General features: G+C 36.0%; 4 protein-coding genes across 4 annotated transcripts; all 4 read right to left on the bottom strand.

The window, feature by feature from the left end:
* Positions 1-4: 4 nt before the first annotated feature.
* LOC110187266 (UPAR/Ly6 domain-containing protein bero) lies at positions 5-1842 on the bottom strand. Its single transcript, XM_020956654.2, has 3 exons — positions 1393-1842; positions 699-857; positions 5-635 (listed from the first exon to the last, which is right to left on the bottom strand). Exons 1-3 carry the CDS (start codon positions 1469-1471, stop codon positions 406-408), a joined length of 468 nt encoding a protein of 155 aa, XP_020812313.2. The 5' UTR covers positions 1472-1842; the 3' UTR covers positions 5-405.
* Positions 1843-2064: 222 nt separating this feature from the next.
* On the bottom strand, positions 2065-5420 carry LOC110187274 (UPAR/Ly6 domain-containing protein bero). The gene is made up of 3 exons (XM_020956662.2): positions 4507-5420; positions 4164-4337; positions 2065-2585 (listed from the first exon to the last, which is right to left on the bottom strand). Exons 1-3 carry the CDS (start codon positions 4556-4558, stop codon positions 2374-2376), a joined length of 438 nt encoding a protein of 145 aa, XP_020812321.2. The 5' UTR covers positions 4559-5420; the 3' UTR covers positions 2065-2373.
* A 173-nt stretch (positions 5421-5593) lies between these two features.
* LOC110187273 (UPAR/Ly6 domain-containing protein bero-like) lies at positions 5594-9116 on the bottom strand. Its single transcript, XM_020956661.2, has 3 exons — positions 8318-9116; positions 8082-8258; positions 5594-5971 (listed from the first exon to the last, which is right to left on the bottom strand). The coding sequence occupies exons 1-3, from the start codon at positions 8376-8378 to the stop codon at positions 5763-5765; spliced, it is 447 nt and encodes a 148-aa protein (XP_020812320.2). The 5' UTR covers positions 8379-9116; the 3' UTR covers positions 5594-5762.
* A 1610-nt stretch (positions 9117-10726) lies between these two features.
* LOC110187269 (UPAR/Ly6 domain-containing protein bero) lies at positions 10727-13003 on the bottom strand. The gene is made up of 3 exons (XM_020956656.2): positions 12836-13003; positions 12012-12188; positions 10727-11095 (listed from the first exon to the last, which is right to left on the bottom strand). Exons 1-3 carry the CDS (start codon positions 12894-12896, stop codon positions 10887-10889), a joined length of 447 nt encoding a protein of 148 aa, XP_020812315.2. The 5' UTR covers positions 12897-13003; the 3' UTR covers positions 10727-10886.
* Positions 13004-14959: the final 1956 nt, after the last annotated feature.

Here is a 14959-nt window from a genome sequence, read left to right on the forward strand (position 1 = left end):
AGTGTGTGTTATTTTTATTTTTATTTAATTTATGCATATTTTGTAATTCATAAATTCTAATTACAATACACACACACACCGACATAGACACACAGGCAGATAAATAATAGGAGACGAGAAAATTTATTCAGTAAATAAATTATATTAAAATCAAACAAGAATAATTATATTATTATTATAAAGATATATGTATGTTAAATCATTTTAGTGGATGTATAAAAAAACCAACGGAAACAAAATCAAATAAAATGAAAATTAAAAAAAATATATAAATAACGTCTCTAACAAGTCCTTAAAGTGGTTAGTTTTGTATATAGGATTCATGAGTTTTCTGTTTTTCAATACTTTAAAGTTTATATCGGGTAATAGGATACATCGAAATGAAGTGAGAGTATTCTTTGTTCGTTAGTTGACAAGTAATTCAAGCAAACCAAATGTGGCAAGAGCTGCATATAAGGACAGAGGAACAGAGATGCCCCTTGGTGCTGCATTGCACAGATCTGTGTTGCATAGTGTACATCCCAGGAAGGTCAGGAACGGCACCACGGGATCCGGCTGTTCGTCACAATTCATCCCAGCCGGCGAGGAGTCACCATAGTAGCAGGAACGACGCACGAAACGTGATTCTCCAGGACCTACACAAGGATATAGAGGAATTGTGTGAGTTTTATAGCATATTTTATGGTTTATATACTCACCCCCCTCATGGTACTTGGTGAGGCAGGTGGGCTCCGTTCCTGGGGACCGCAAGTCCGCCACCACTTCGCAGTCCGTTGTGGCTATGTCATCGCTAGCGAATTGCTCCCCACACCCGGGATTATTGACGGAATCGCATTCGTAGCAGGTAATGGCCCGCGCTGGGTGATGACGACATGCGTAAATATGTGTGTCAACCAGAGAGCACAGAAAAAAATAAATGATAATAAACAATGGTTTATATACATATTTTATTCATGAGTTAATTTTTGTTATAATGTCTGATGAAAAATACACATATTTTTAGAGGTTTAAATCAAAATTAACAAATAAGCAAAATGTATGTTGCAAGCAATTTGATTAATTCATTTCGTTCGTTATTAAGTTTATATTTTCAAGAATTTAATTTTCTAAATGTATGCCGCTTAGAAAGTCTAAATCATAAGTATATACAACTTTTAGCCGATTTCAAGCAAAACAAAAGAATATATTTAACCATTTGGACTTATTGCAAAGCCATGCGGAAACAAGTTTAGTTAAAAGACCAGTTTTTAGTCAACTGATAAGAATACAAACTAAGAAGCTGTAGTTTGTTAGTAGCTTTAAAAAAGAATACCTTTAATAATCATAAAAAAACGTTCTTTATTTTTTGTGCGAATGAGAGATGAGTTCGTGGAGGCGAATGTGGAATCTCACCTGAGCTGGCCAGCGTGACGAGCAAATAGAGACAGACAAGAGCACGTAGGGGCAGCATCGCAATCACCATAGTCGCCATCGCACGCCCCCGAAAACAGTTGATCCCACTGTCCGATGGGGTATACTGATGCTGAGTCAATCGCTATAGAGATACGTCTACGGGAGCACACAGATGTTGTCTTCGCACAGCTAACGAACCGATTGTAATCACATGATCGAGATATAGAGAGGGGCCAGAGCTATATAGCCACGATCCGACCACCGACTCGAAGCGTTGCACACACGCGACTGAACCGAAACTGAACAGAACTGAGACTGAAGCGAAACTAAACTGAACTGAACTGAACTGTGCGAACGAACAATCACATTCAGAATGTGAATTTGATTTTCAAAACAACGCAAAGATTTTCCATGTCTCCTTCGTGAGCGTTCGTCTTGGTTCGCATTGGCATTTTCCTGACTAAACTACCTACCCTGTGTGTTGACATTGTGGTAAGCAAGGAGGAGGTGTAGGTGTTTCCAAGATATATAGACAGGCTTGCCCTTCCCTATATCCATATATCCATAGCCATAGCCACAGCCATAGTTGGGAGCCATTTATTTCAAATGATGTCAGCAGGCATTCAGGCAAAAGTTCATTAGTGGCATTTCGTACAAATAAACAATTTGGCATTCTGTGTAAAATTAGTTTTTATTAGTTTTCTATTCGGATCGCGTTTGTGTTTTGTTTGCCAGCTTTTCGGCTCATGTCCGCTAATATTGCTCATACGCCCTGTTTGCCCCCTGATTGACCATTAGCACACAGTGGAGCAGATTCGCGTCTAATTAGTCCTAAATGGCTGGGTGGTGCTACTACATGTGATACATTTGCTTGGGAAATTCTAGAAAATCTATCTAAATTGAACTAAGCTTTGGGTGTGTGTGTGTGTGTGTGTCTGGTGTGGTTTGCCTTTTATTTTGCATTTTCTTTGATCCATCTCATCAGAGGAGTTGTGTAGCCAAGAGAAACAATAGAATACTGGAGAAGATTTTCCGATGTAGTGCATCCGCTGCATTGCAATAGTTCTCATTGTCGCACACATGACAGGTGGCATTCTGGACGGCGATCAGTGTGGGATCCATCCGGCATCCTACATCGGTGGCATTTGTCTCACCGAAATAGCATCCTCTGACGATCTTCCGTACGCCATTTTCTACGGAAAATAAATATTGTGTTAGTCTACTTTCGGGCAGTTGTAATATAAATAAACCTATATTTTATACGCTCGAATTTAATGGTTTTATATGTATCTGAAAGAATGATATCAACGACAATCTACGGAATATTTGAATATTTTTGAAATAAGGCCACAGCTGTTTTGTATACGCAGGAATATAATGCATAGTTTGTTTTGCTAATTATTAAATTTATTTTTTTATGATGTGCGTCACAAATCATTTGGGATTAAGTAGCTACGGATTGCTAAGAAAGATGTCTCCCCAAGGATGTAAAAGTTGTCTGAAGAATTCATGTTTTCAGGGTCTTAAAATTTTAGTGAGAAGTGTGAAAGGCAGTTAAGAACTCATTTCCGGTCCCATATTTCATATATATCGTTGATCTAGGGGTTACATCGTTAAAATTGTCAAAAGATAATAAAAAATTACATTTTTATAGTGTTAAAACTGAGTAATAAGGTTTGTTAGCTTTAGCAAAACTAACACAGAAAAGTTTTCAGAATTAAATTAATGAATTTTTTGGTTAGTTATGATAGTTAATTACATCTTCGAAATTGTCAAAAATTGCTAACATATTTAATTATTTACATATTAAATATTTAAATACTGGTCTCTTAATTAAAGGTAACACAAACATTAATTGTTTGATTGTTATGATCGATTGCACGTCGCTCCCTCTCTATCTCTAAGCCTCTGAATTTCTATTCCCCTGGGTCTCTCCCTCTCACTCTCTTTGTGTATCTCTAGGGGAACCACTTTCCCTCTATCTGTCTATGCTCCTCTCTAGAGATAACTCTTACTCTCTCGCTCTCACTTTCTCTGCTCTCGCTACCCGGCGACTATAAATACAGGTACTCCCGTCGGACCGGCCTCATTCTGTCCGTGGGGAAGCTGCTGTTAACATCTCAAGTGATAGTGAAGGTGATAGTGGAAGTGACAGTGGAAGTGATAGTAATGTTGATAGTGATTTGGCTTCGACGTGACCAATGCAAAATATCTGTATAACCAGGAAGAAGCTGATGATACCAGCTAAAGCCCACGTCATCAAAAATGTAACTCTGGACTGGAAGGAACCATTGCCCTCTACTCTGGTAAGTTCAGTCATGATAATTATACTATTTATATACATACATACATACATACATACACAGATTGTATATTGTTTTCCAAATTGCCATGGACCCCATTAATTACGTTTTAATTTATAGTCATACTTAAAACGTATAACAGTTAACAGCCTAACTTAAATATAAATTCTCTTACTTTGAAAACTGACCCTGACTTTTCCGTCAGCTTTCCCACATTGAAAGTGTCATTTCCGACCCTATAAGCCATATATATTCTTAATCAGCATCGAAAGCTGAGTCGAATTAGACATGTTTGGAGGAATACAACAATTGATACAAGTTTAATTTTATGATGAGTATGCAGACTATTAAAATCAAATACAGCTTAATTTTTAGTCCTATTGAAAGTTTAATAATAGTAAATTTCATCTTATTATTCGGATATAGTTTTTGTTGTAAATAGTAATTAAAGTCCCTGCATAAACTCACCCTTGAAGACCCGCTTTAAACAGGCCGTGGCATTCGGACTACTCAGATCGTTCTCCAGAAACCGCGGTGGGGCTATGAAGGCACAGTCGTATTTGAAATGATTCTCCACTTCGAAGTCCTCGCCACAACTTGCCTCGTAGACGGATTCGCAGGCGTAGCACTTGATGCCGTAAGCTAATGGCATTGGGGAGATGAAAAGATCAGAGATGCCTCTTATTTATGGCAGAAATGAGATCAGACAGGGGACAGCAGACAGCAGAAAATGTTCAAAAAAACACAAAAAAAAAAAACAAAACACAAAACAAAATACCAAAATCCAAATACAAACAGAACAAAAACAAACCTGAGGCCAGCAGCGAGATGAGCGCGCCAAACAAAAGGAAATACTGCCGCATTGTTTTGAAAATTGTGAAATTTTGTTTTTCCAGCTACCAAAGTTTATGCGGATTTTGGGATTTTCTTAATTTGATGGTTTTATTAAAAATAATTAAAGCCAAGAGGTTCTATATAACCCTGCTCATTCGTCGTCACTCGGCACGTCAATTGAAGCGATCTACACGCTATTTAAATATAAAACACACGCTCGCATACGTATGTATATCCGAAAATTCAAATGTATATCTTCAAAATAAATAAATATATATTTTATTTCCTTTCAAATGGCTTTTACATATTTTGTTTGGCCCAAGCACGTAGGGAAATTAAATGTAAACACGCGTCTTTTCGATTCACACAGTTTTGCGGTTAAAATTTTCCCCGAGTTATTTTCAGTTTTTCTTTTTCGGTTTCTAAATTGTTTGTGGCGGTTTTTCCGGCTATAGTGTTGGAGCCGTCAGTCAGTCGACGGCCGCAAACGAAATCGAACTAAAAGAATGCCAAAAGCATTTTCCAAATTCAACTCCTTGGCACTTTTCTCTTTTTCCGTTCGGCTCTCTTTTATATTTTTTTTTTTGTTGTGCGATGCGGTGAGGGAAAACTTTATGGCCATTTCGCCTGGCGTCATCGCTCAGCGTTTTAATTTGTCTAATTTTAATGAACATTTTGTGTTTTCCTTTTTTTTTTCTTCTTTGGTTTTTTCCCATTACCCCGGAACAGGAGTGCTTCTAAAGGGGGTCTCGTGGGAGGTGGAAAACTAGGAGTGTGCGAGGAAAATCACAGAGAGAACTCTTCAGGTTTTTCTGCCAGTTCTATTATCGTCAGGCCAAGAGAGTTCCAAAAGTTAAGCAACGAAAAAGAGAACCTCGCCGCAGATTGAGCATTGGAAAATAGATTTCTTGTGGGTGAGGAAAATTCGATAAGTGTGGCCAGGCACGCACAGGTTTTTCACTTTCCGCTGACAATGATATGGGAGCGTCGCAAAGAAACCAACAGTTAATTAAATGAACACTCATAAAATCCCCCTCTTAAGTGGTCGATCAAGGAAATGGCTATTTCAAATAAATAAAATGATTTTATTGCGAAAAAAAGACACGACAGGTGGTGTACAACAATTAACAGAGATTCAAAAGTGACTAAAGCAGATAGATCCTTTAAAGCAGAAAGCTCATAACAACTACGATGTTGACGAAGGTTTACAATGTCATATCAGGAATTAATCCCTTAGGCCAACAGACGGGCAACGCCGAAGAAAAGCAGGATGGCTCCTGCCACGGGGGCCAAGGAGGTGGATCCGTTGCACTCGTCCTTGGTGCAGACATCGCAGCCCAGCTGCTTGGCAAAGGACAGCGAGGGATCGTCCTGGCAACCGACCTGGGTGTTGCTAACATCTCCAAAGTAGCAGCTTCTAATGATCTGAGGATGCTTGGGCACTGGAAGGATAGGAAAAAACCATTAAAACTTATATTTAATAAGTTAAATTAAGTATTATAGGTATATTATTTTATAAGCCTTCGAATTGCTTTTAAATTGTATACAACTGTGTTGCAGCTATAAAATATTAATCACTTATTACATACAAAGTCAAAAGGTAAACTATCAAATTGCAGTTACAACCTTATACTAATCCAAAGCTTATTATAAATTTAAACTTTAAACTTGTTTTCTTTATTTAACTTTTAAAAATAACATTTTAATTTTATAAATATTTTCCACTGTTCGTTTTTCTATACAACTCAATTTTACATTCTATTGTAATATGTACATATATGTGTTTTTCCCTTTAATTATTGCCAAATGACCTTGATCATTGATTAGGCAATTAAATGAAAGCCTAATTATCTGTTCTAGCAATGGCAGAAAACGATTTAACTGTAATTAGTCAGGCTTTAAACAAGTAATAATAATCGGTAAGGAAAATTCAAATAGCTAGCTCTTCAATAGTGAAATCATACTGAAATCATAGTTCTATTTTTATAGACTTGCATACAACAATGAAAAATAATATATTTCTATTGATCAAACTCAATTAATTGAGCTTCTCAGAAAAACTCAATAAAACTATATACCAGTACTACTAAATTATTATTTTTAATAAAAGTCACAAAAATTTTCGCTTGTTAAGACCCATTTCTTTTCAAATTTGTTCCACCCACACTTCCATAATTAATAATTATTCATGCCCATATAGAGCACTTTTTCTCGGCTTCCTCATATAATTAATATCTGGAACATCGTTCAAGTACAGGTCAAAATAGCTGTGACTAATTTGTGGGATGACTATTTGTCAGTGAGTTAATTACAGCTGCCACTCCTTTGGTCGCCCCTGTCTGAGTTCTGAGTTTTTCGCAATGAGAAGCGAGGCGTATCTCGAATGTTAATGCAATTAAGAAACAATTGTCGGTGGCGATGTTTTGCGGTCACCGAGCATAAATACTCCTCCGATCCCCCAGAGAAATCCATGAGAAACTGCTGGCATTAATTATTCAGAAAACAATCGAGAACTATAGTACACCCAGAGAATATTTATGCACGACACTCGCTGGGCAATCAAACAAATTGCCTGAAAATGTTAAACAAATAACTCAAATACTTCTGATATTCATATCCATTGTCCCCGATGAATTTATAATGGAGCGAACGGATTGCTTAAGGGACAGGGCTTAATCTCCCCTGGGTTGCCTCCGTTCATATACTATATTTATCATGAATTTATTGTAAACGAAAAAGGGAGAGTGGTACTTGGACAGAGAGATTGCGATTGTAATAAAAGACTGACACGGACTTTGAAGACATGGTAAACACACAGATTAACCTTATCTCTGACTTTACAAAACAATTCACTTCCTTTATAGATCAGGCACATGTGATGCCTATAATCTGTAGGTAATACATATAATATATATCAAACTGGAAGGCATCCAATATTTCTCATGGATTTTGAGCATTTCTAAATATACTTCACGGTAATGTGCTATGCTTTGATGTTCTCCTTGATATTTGGTTTGTTTTTAAAACATTAATATTTTTGTTTAATTTTACAAAGAAATTTAAAAAAGCTAATGAAGTATTTAATGTATTGTAATATTTTTAAATGTAATTCATTTTTATATATTAATATTCTATTGATTTGTTGCCTGTTTAAAAATTTATTAACTAGAAAAATATATAAATGTTGTAAAAACTGCTTTATATATTAACTTAAAATTATCTTCAATAACATTTGAGTACTTTTTTCTTAAAATTTTCTTTAAAACTTCACTTGGGGTTTATAAACAGACTACCTTTTTCTTTCATCTTATAAAAACCTTTTCTTCAACTTCAAAAGTGAAAATGTAAGCCGGAAAGACTTAGTGAAAGTTATTTTTGGAAAACTGTTGAACCCTTTGCTTGCCCTAAAATCATACTATTATTATGATTTCAAGCCTCCGTCTTGTGTCTGATTAAAATTAATCAAGCTAATTGGTCAACTGAGCATTCTTTTGGATATGCGTGGGCAATCGATTTATGGCGATGAGATCACGATCTTGATCTCGGACTTACCCGTGTCCAAGACCTTCTTCAGGCAACCGGTGGCATTGCGAACGGGGAAGAAGTTCTGCAGGAATCGTGGTGGGGCAATCTTGGAGCAATCCAGCAGATAGCTACTATCCTTCTCGAACTTCTCGCCGCACTTCGGGTTCGTGATCGAATCACATTGATAGCACTTGATGGCATACCCTAAAAAAGCGAGGATCTGTTGACTCTGGAAATTAGGGGATTTCCGGGAAAATGCATACCCGTGCAGGCCAGAGTGGCCAGGACGGTGAGGCCCAGGAAAAGCTTCACATTCGACACCATTTTCACTTGTGTTGTGTTTGAGAAATTTTTCGAGAATACTATTTCGGGTAGACCTTGATGGCACGGCGACTGGCGAGCGTTTGTGGGCAGCCGGCTCTGAAAAAATGCCAGAAAGCGTCCAGCCCATTGTCCACAGTATCTCACTCGGATTTTCCACTCGAAATTGCACTCAGAGTAAAGCTCAAGCTCATTTGTGACAGCTCACTTGGAGCGGTTTCTCGTATGTACGTTGCGTGTTTGAATTCTGTTTTTATTCGAATTTGTATAGAAGCTGGCGCAATGTTTTGGTTTTTATTTACTTATTTTTGCTCCCATCGTTTGACACACATAAACACACAACACGTATTTTTGTACATAAATATCAAGAATTTTTGCCGACTTGTTTGGGGTGATGTCAGCCGTTTTTGGCTCGTTATTCATTTTCATTTCGCTCTCGGCACTCCGAAGAAGACAATTCCGTCGCACCCAAAGAAATACGTTGCTTTATTTTAATAATAATTTGCTTTTTTGGAGAATTATGTAAGCCCTTTTTTTAATGCTTGAGTATTTTTTGGTATGTGAAATTGCCGACGACGTCATCGTTTTTGGTTTGGCGTTCTGAGTGTCTCTTGAAACCAGTTGGCAATTGTGTTTCGCCTTTTTGCCTTTGGCGATTCTAATGCGCAGTTTGAAAACAAACTCGTATATATTTATTTCTCCACTCTCATTGTTGTGCAAATCACAACAATTAACAACACCTGGCTGCTGTCACCCTACGATGATCGTTCGACAAAATGGGGGCCCTTTGAAGGGTCCCCTATCTACTATGTTAAGCAAAGATGCTTAGTTCCTACTATTATTTCATTGGTATTTAATATCTATAGATTAAGGTACTGAAAACATGCTTTAGTATAATAAAATATATAGGAGTCAACAAAAATAAATAAGAACCGAGTTAAGCTCATTAACTTTTTAAGATTCTGTATTATACTATAGTATAAAATTATACTACAATTTATAGGAGCCTTAAAATTATATAAAGCTAAAATAAGATAAGTATTAAATGTAGCTTAAATTCATATAACTAAATTAAACTTAAGCTAATCCTATAGACGCAACCCATTGATTATGAAGAAGACCCAAGTTGGGCTCATTAACATTTTCAAATTCTATATTTCTTAATGATTTCTTAATTATTTCCCCCTTGAATTTGTACATTCAATTAGCTCCCCCATATATGGTCAGCATGCATTTCAACGCCCAGTTTGAATTGTTTTATTTATTGAAGCCTGAGAGTATTGGCTTTCCTAATCTCGCCAGCACATGGACGGACACTCGGTTAAGTGGCTTTCCCACAAATTTCTATTTTCTTCAATTAAGTAATTTTTCAAATTATGCTAAATGAGTTTGGGTTAATTGAGCCGGCGCAGACGGACAGGGAAGCGGGGGCGTGGTATTCCCCCCGGATGCTATATACCATCCCAAGTTTCCTCAGATCGGATCTGGGGACCCCGAGTTTCTTGAACCCTGATGAACTGCATTTAACACTTTGTAAACTCGAATCCGAAGGGTTGAAGAAATGCTGGAACTGGAACTTGACTTGCAGATGAAATTGAACTCAATTATATGTGATTAAGCAGGCAGACAGAAACATAAATCCCACTTCCCGCCTCGGAAGAGGGGCATTCGAGGAGACCTTTTGTCTGAACATACACAATTTTCGGTTGACCATGTGGGTGCACATACTAATTAGTTCCCAGGTGTTTCACACTTTACACTCACCAGGTAAATCATTTCTGTCTCTGAGTCATTGAACCTGCGTTTGAAATTTTATTATTATTTTAGAACTTCAAGTGAGCTGTTTTCTCTAAATATTTTTCAAGGGCTGTCATGAATTTCTAGATTAAGAAATATTACTGGAAACATTACTCACAGCGGTATTGATGACTTACAAAGGGTTGGGAGGAAATTACAAATAACGTAAATAAATAATTTACGGAAAGTTACTTATTTTTTACAAGGAAATCAATAGAGAACTAATTGCAAATAACCAGGAAAAATGTGTTAGAAATATTTAAACAAAATAGTTTTATTTTAAAGTTATAACCCAAATGATTCATATTGAAAAATATATATTTTAAATACTAAAACGAACTAAAACTAAAACTATTAAGGTAAATTGTCTCTAACAAATAAGTTTAAAAAGCAAAATTTAATCTCTGTCTCCATAAAAATCAAAATTCTCAAAGCTAACATATAACTATTAAAGGACTAATTTTTCACAATATTCTATCCCTCATAATATAATTCAGAATTGCTATATAATTATTATAATAATTAAAATCCCTTTTTACAAATAAAAACCACAATTTCTTTTTGGCATGTTGCTTGGGATGAACTTGTATCCTTCTTTTTATTACAAATTTAAATGTAAACAGAATTTAACCAACTAATTATCCTTGAGCGTCGTAAATGGAAATGGAAAATGCTACAAGAAGTATAGGGTATTACGAGCTAATTAGTTAAGATCTATGCCAGCAGGCGGGCGACGCCGAAGAAGAGCAGGATGGCTCCTGCCACGGGGGCCAAGGATGACGATCCATTGCACTCGTCCTTGGTGCACACATCGCAGCCCAGCTGCTTGACGAAGGGCAGCGAGGGATCCGACTGGCAGCCACTCTGGACGTTGTTAATGTCGCCAAAGTAGCAGGTCCTCACGATCTGCGGGTGTCCAGCCACTGTTAAAATTAGAAAATATATAAATTAGTATTAATATTAAATAAAGAAAACGGAGATGAGCAACTGGGCAAACAGCTTTCGCTGGCGGCAATATCTAAATGAACCGATTGTTCCCCTAAAGCCGGGCACTTGTTAATTGTTTACTTTATTTATTTTTTTATTTATTTTTTATGACTCCACTGTACCCAATTGCTCTGGTAAACAGTGGATAACAATTGGATCCACCCAGCGGTTAAAAAGCAAAAACCCGAAAGGCGGCAAATTACAGCTGTCTGTATTTAGTGATCTCATCTTTGAAATTGAAATTCATTTTCACAACAAATCCGTCAATTGATCTGTTGCCATAAATTAATTTCAAAACTGTGAAGCTTAATTTAATGATCATAATATTTATAAGAAATTAATCAAGACACAACGTCTTGGAAATTTAAATAAATATGTAAATTTTGTGTGCGAGTGAAAAGATTAGATTGTGGGATTCAAACTCACTTTCGTCACCGCTATTATTATTTTCTAACCAACCGGAATTAAGCTGCTACTTTGATGTAATTACGCGAAAATAAGTCGCAAAGAAACGTGATGAGAAATATTCACGCATGACATCAGAGTTTGAATACATAACCCATTTCCTGCGATGATCTCAGGGGTCGTCTGGTTTTTTGCAGGGTCTGAATTTTGACATATACATATGTATAGGGATAAAAGGGTAACCAAAGTCGAATTTTTTATAGTCTTAGTGTCATATTGTTTGTAAAATAATTGCTAACGAAAATGTCATTATCCAAGGTCTAAATATTTCAGCTTTTCAAGTTTCTATGTAATTCAATAGAAAAAAGGATTGTTATCGGAATTTTGTTTTGTTATCCCACTTTCTGTATATTTTTTTTAAAGGTGTACTAGGTTCTAAGGTCTTACCACTCTCAAGGGTCTTCTTCATACATCCAGTGGCGTTCCGTAGGGGGAAGAAGTTCTGCAGGTAGCGAGGGGGTCCAATTCGGGAACAATCGATCAGCAGATTGTCATCAGCCTCGAATTTCAGACCGCATTTTGGGGATGTGAGAGATTCGCATTGATAGCACTTGATGGCATAAGCTGTGGGGAAAAAACGGTATTATTGATTTTAAAAAATATTTAAAAATATAAAAACACATATACTTTTAAGTTTTCTTTTTCGTAAAGAAACAAACGTATAACTTAAAAGTTGTGATTATCGTTAGTTGAGTATATTTTTAATCCCTGCTCAAAGAATCAGAATATTATTTAATATATTATATGAGTATTTAAATTATTCTAAAGTAAATTATCGATTTGTTTTGTATAGTTTGTGAGTGAATTTTGAGTTTTAAATATACTTTTTTTTTTAATATAAGGTACACTTTAATCCTTTTGCTTTAAAATTTAAAATTAAATAAGCAAAAATAGAATAGTAATTAAAAAAACATCCATATTTTGTATTATATGTAAGGATCAACTAGACTGTAGAAAAAGACTGAAGGTCATTTAGAAAATTAAGTATCAGAAACTTTATTCACTTTGTTTAAAAATGTCCTTAAAATCTAACCGATCTAAAAGTATCGTGAAAATTTGTATTTCAAAATCAAGAAGGTCCTTTATCCCTATATTTAAGGGGGTATAATCACATTGAAAAATTAAAAATAATGATCTCAAATGTCTTTATCCTTGAACTCCTTAAAATACAACGTTTTGCCATTCGGAAAACACTTTCTAATGCAACGCACCCGAACAGGCCAGACTGATCATAACGGCCACGGCCAAACTGCATTTTAGAGCGGACACCATCTTGATTAGCACTTGGTTTTTTACAGATTAACTTTTCGAATATTAAAGATTGCTTAAGTTCAGAGGCACGAATATGAACCGCCGTCAACGAAGTCTGGTGCACGTCTGAATGCCTCGAGCACTGCGAGTTGAGGCAACAGCCGCCGCAGTGCCTCCATTTCCGAAAAAACATAAAAAACAAACTCAAAATGTTTCAGACTCAAAATCTGCTGCCCGTCTTGGTTGGTTTTGAGTGAAAATTGTGGCTCGATGTAGATGCAGGCTTAGGTTATCGGTTTATATATAAATTGTTGTATTTATTGTTGTGTTTTTGGGGTTAGAAAACCGGTTCTAACAGAGTGGGCTTGTCTATTTTGAAGTGTTGTTCGGACTGCGGTTCAAGTTGATCATTTAATGGGGCTTTTCATATGCATGCAGTTTGTATTTGTGGGATACACAAAATAGTTGTGTTTTTTAAATACCCTTGTAGGGTATTATAATTTCATTTCGAAGCTTGCAATACAGTGAAGGTGTTATTTCCGATCCTATAAATAATATATGATCAAGAAAGATCATCATTTACATCTGCTAGCCTTGCTTGAAGATATCAAAATTAACAGGAAAGATTTTTAAAATGGGATCAATGTATATTTGGCTTTGTTATGATCGATTGCACTTCTCTCTATCTCTATGTCTCTAGGTCTCACTCTCCCTCTCCCTCTCTGTTTCTCAAGAGATAGCTCTTTCTTTCATTTCTCTAGAGCTCTCTCTTTCTCTCCCGCTCTCACTTTCTCTGTTCTCTTTGCTCTGAGACTATAAATACAGGCACATCCAAAGCGCTGACCTCATTCTGTTTGCAGCATCCCCAACGTTAACATCGTTAGTGATAGTGGTGTGATAGTGATTAACAATGCAATACATCTTGATAATCAGAAGATCACCTCTACTGCGGTAAGTCTTAACCATAATATTTATACCTTGTATATTGATTATAAGGGATCAGGCCTATGTGAGGTATCAGGCCTATGTCCTGAACATCTATGTTTGCTATGCGTTAATTTTCCAATTAATTCATTTCTGGCCATGGACCTCAATACTTAATTTTAATTTAAAGTGAAACTTTAAACAAATACGCAAAGTATATAAAAGCCTAACTTAATTATAAACTATTCATGATAAAAAGTAAAAACTAGCACAGAACAGCTTTCCGAATTAAAATAATTGCTTTTTTGGCTTAGCCAAAAAATTAGCATATAAAAATATCGACTAATGTCCTTAGAATACATAAATTTAGGTCAAACCCATGATTCTATGGCAAAGTACCAGGGTATACACAATTCGCCTTCCCGATGTTAGCTCCCTTTCATGTTTTTTTCATTAGATAGATAGTTAGTATTTGTTAGATAAAAAACTACAATTGTAGAATAACGTTTTAAATTGATGAATGATTATTTTTATTTTACAAGTTCTCTGACAAATGTTTTAGCTGTTATTTCAAAACTTAAAGCATACTTGACAGTATATAAATATTTTGCCTATTCAATTTTAAAATTATTCAATGTTTTTCATTCTTTGATTATTTATAAATAATCAAAATACTTTTTATTAGTACACATTTCTCCGCAATAGAAAATACCTGGAAGTTACTCAAACAGAGGAATATCACTTTGAAGTGAAGATGTCATCTGTGAGTCAGTAACAGATATATTAACACTGAGACTCTAAAGTGTTGTTTACAATGTCAACAAAAATCATTTCTAAGTGACAGAATTTACTTGCTAAAAAGCGTTTGAAGGCAGTATATGTTCCCCCCTGGAAATGCACTCAAATTGAGTGCCTTTTTTCCATCTATTACTCAAGTTCTGGCAGCCCAAAAGTATGTCATCGAATTTAGAACGAATTTACGAGGATGTGAGACCGACAAATTTGATTCGATTTTGTCTTATCTCATTGAGCACGATCGAAACTTAATGAGGCAGAGGGATGTGAGACACTAATCAACAAGGACGTCAAATAATTTGCATAAATTTAATTAGAAGGGGCCAGCTGCTCGGTGGCCGTCCGTCAGAGATGTCTAAAGATGG

This window comes from Drosophila serrata, unplaced genomic scaffold, assembly GCF_035046125.1.
Source record: "Drosophila serrata isolate PLE 108 unplaced genomic scaffold, ASM3504612v1 contig_275, whole genome shotgun sequence".
NCBI classification, from domain to species: Eukaryota; Metazoa; Arthropoda; class Insecta; order Diptera; family Drosophilidae; genus Drosophila; species Drosophila serrata.

What these genes read in the sequence shown, in the direction of transcription:
- LOC110187269 (XM_020956656.2), bottom strand. Translation starts at nt 12,896, where the DNA reads ATGGTGTCCGCTCTAAAATGCAGTTTGGCCGTGGCCGTTATGATCAGT. An exon ending in GATCAGTCTGGCCTGTTCGG is followed by an intron (nt 12,189 to 12,835) that starts GTGCGTTGCATT and finishes TTTTCCCCACAG; the next exon opens with CTTATGCCATCAAGTGCTAT. An exon ending in GAAGAAGACCCTTGAGAGTG is followed by an intron (nt 11,096 to 12,011) that starts GTAAGACCTTAG and finishes TAATTTTAACAG; the next exon opens with TGGCTGGACACCCGCAGATC.
- LOC110187266 (XM_020956654.2), bottom strand. Translation starts at nt 1,471, where the DNA reads ATGGCGACTATGGTGATTGCGATGCTGCCCCTACGTGCTCTTGTCTGT. An exon ending in CGTCACGCTGGCCAGCTCAG is followed by an intron (nt 858 to 1,392) that starts GTGAGATTCCAC and finishes GTCATCACCCAG; the next exon opens with CGCGGGCCATTACCTGCTAC. An exon ending in CACCAAGTACCATGAGGGGG is followed by an intron (nt 636 to 698) that starts GTGAGTATATAA and finishes ATCCTTGTGTAG; the next exon opens with GTCCTGGAGAATCACGTTTC.
- LOC110187274 (XM_020956662.2), bottom strand. Translation starts at nt 4,558, where the DNA reads ATGCGGCAGTATTTCCTTTTGTTTGGCGCGCTCATCTCGCTGCTGGCC. An exon ending in CATCTCGCTGCTGGCCTCAG is followed by an intron (nt 4,338 to 4,506) that starts GTTTGTTTTTGT and finishes CAATGCCATTAG; the next exon opens with CTTACGGCATCAAGTGCTAC. An exon ending in TTTAAAGCGGGTCTTCAAGG is followed by an intron (nt 2,586 to 4,163) that starts GTGAGTTTATGC and finishes TATTTTCCGTAG; the next exon opens with AAAATGGCGTACGGAAGATC.
- LOC110187273 (XM_020956661.2), bottom strand. Translation starts at nt 8,378, where the DNA reads ATGGTGTCGAATGTGAAGCTTTTCCTGGGCCTCACCGTCCTGGCCACT. An exon ending in GGCCACTCTGGCCTGCACGG is followed by an intron (nt 8,259 to 8,317) that starts GTATGCATTTTC and finishes TCGCTTTTTTAG; the next exon opens with GGTATGCCATCAAGTGCTAT. An exon ending in GAAGAAGGTCTTGGACACGG is followed by an intron (nt 5,972 to 8,081) that starts GTAAGTCCGAGA and finishes CTATCCTTCCAG; the next exon opens with TGCCCAAGCATCCTCAGATC.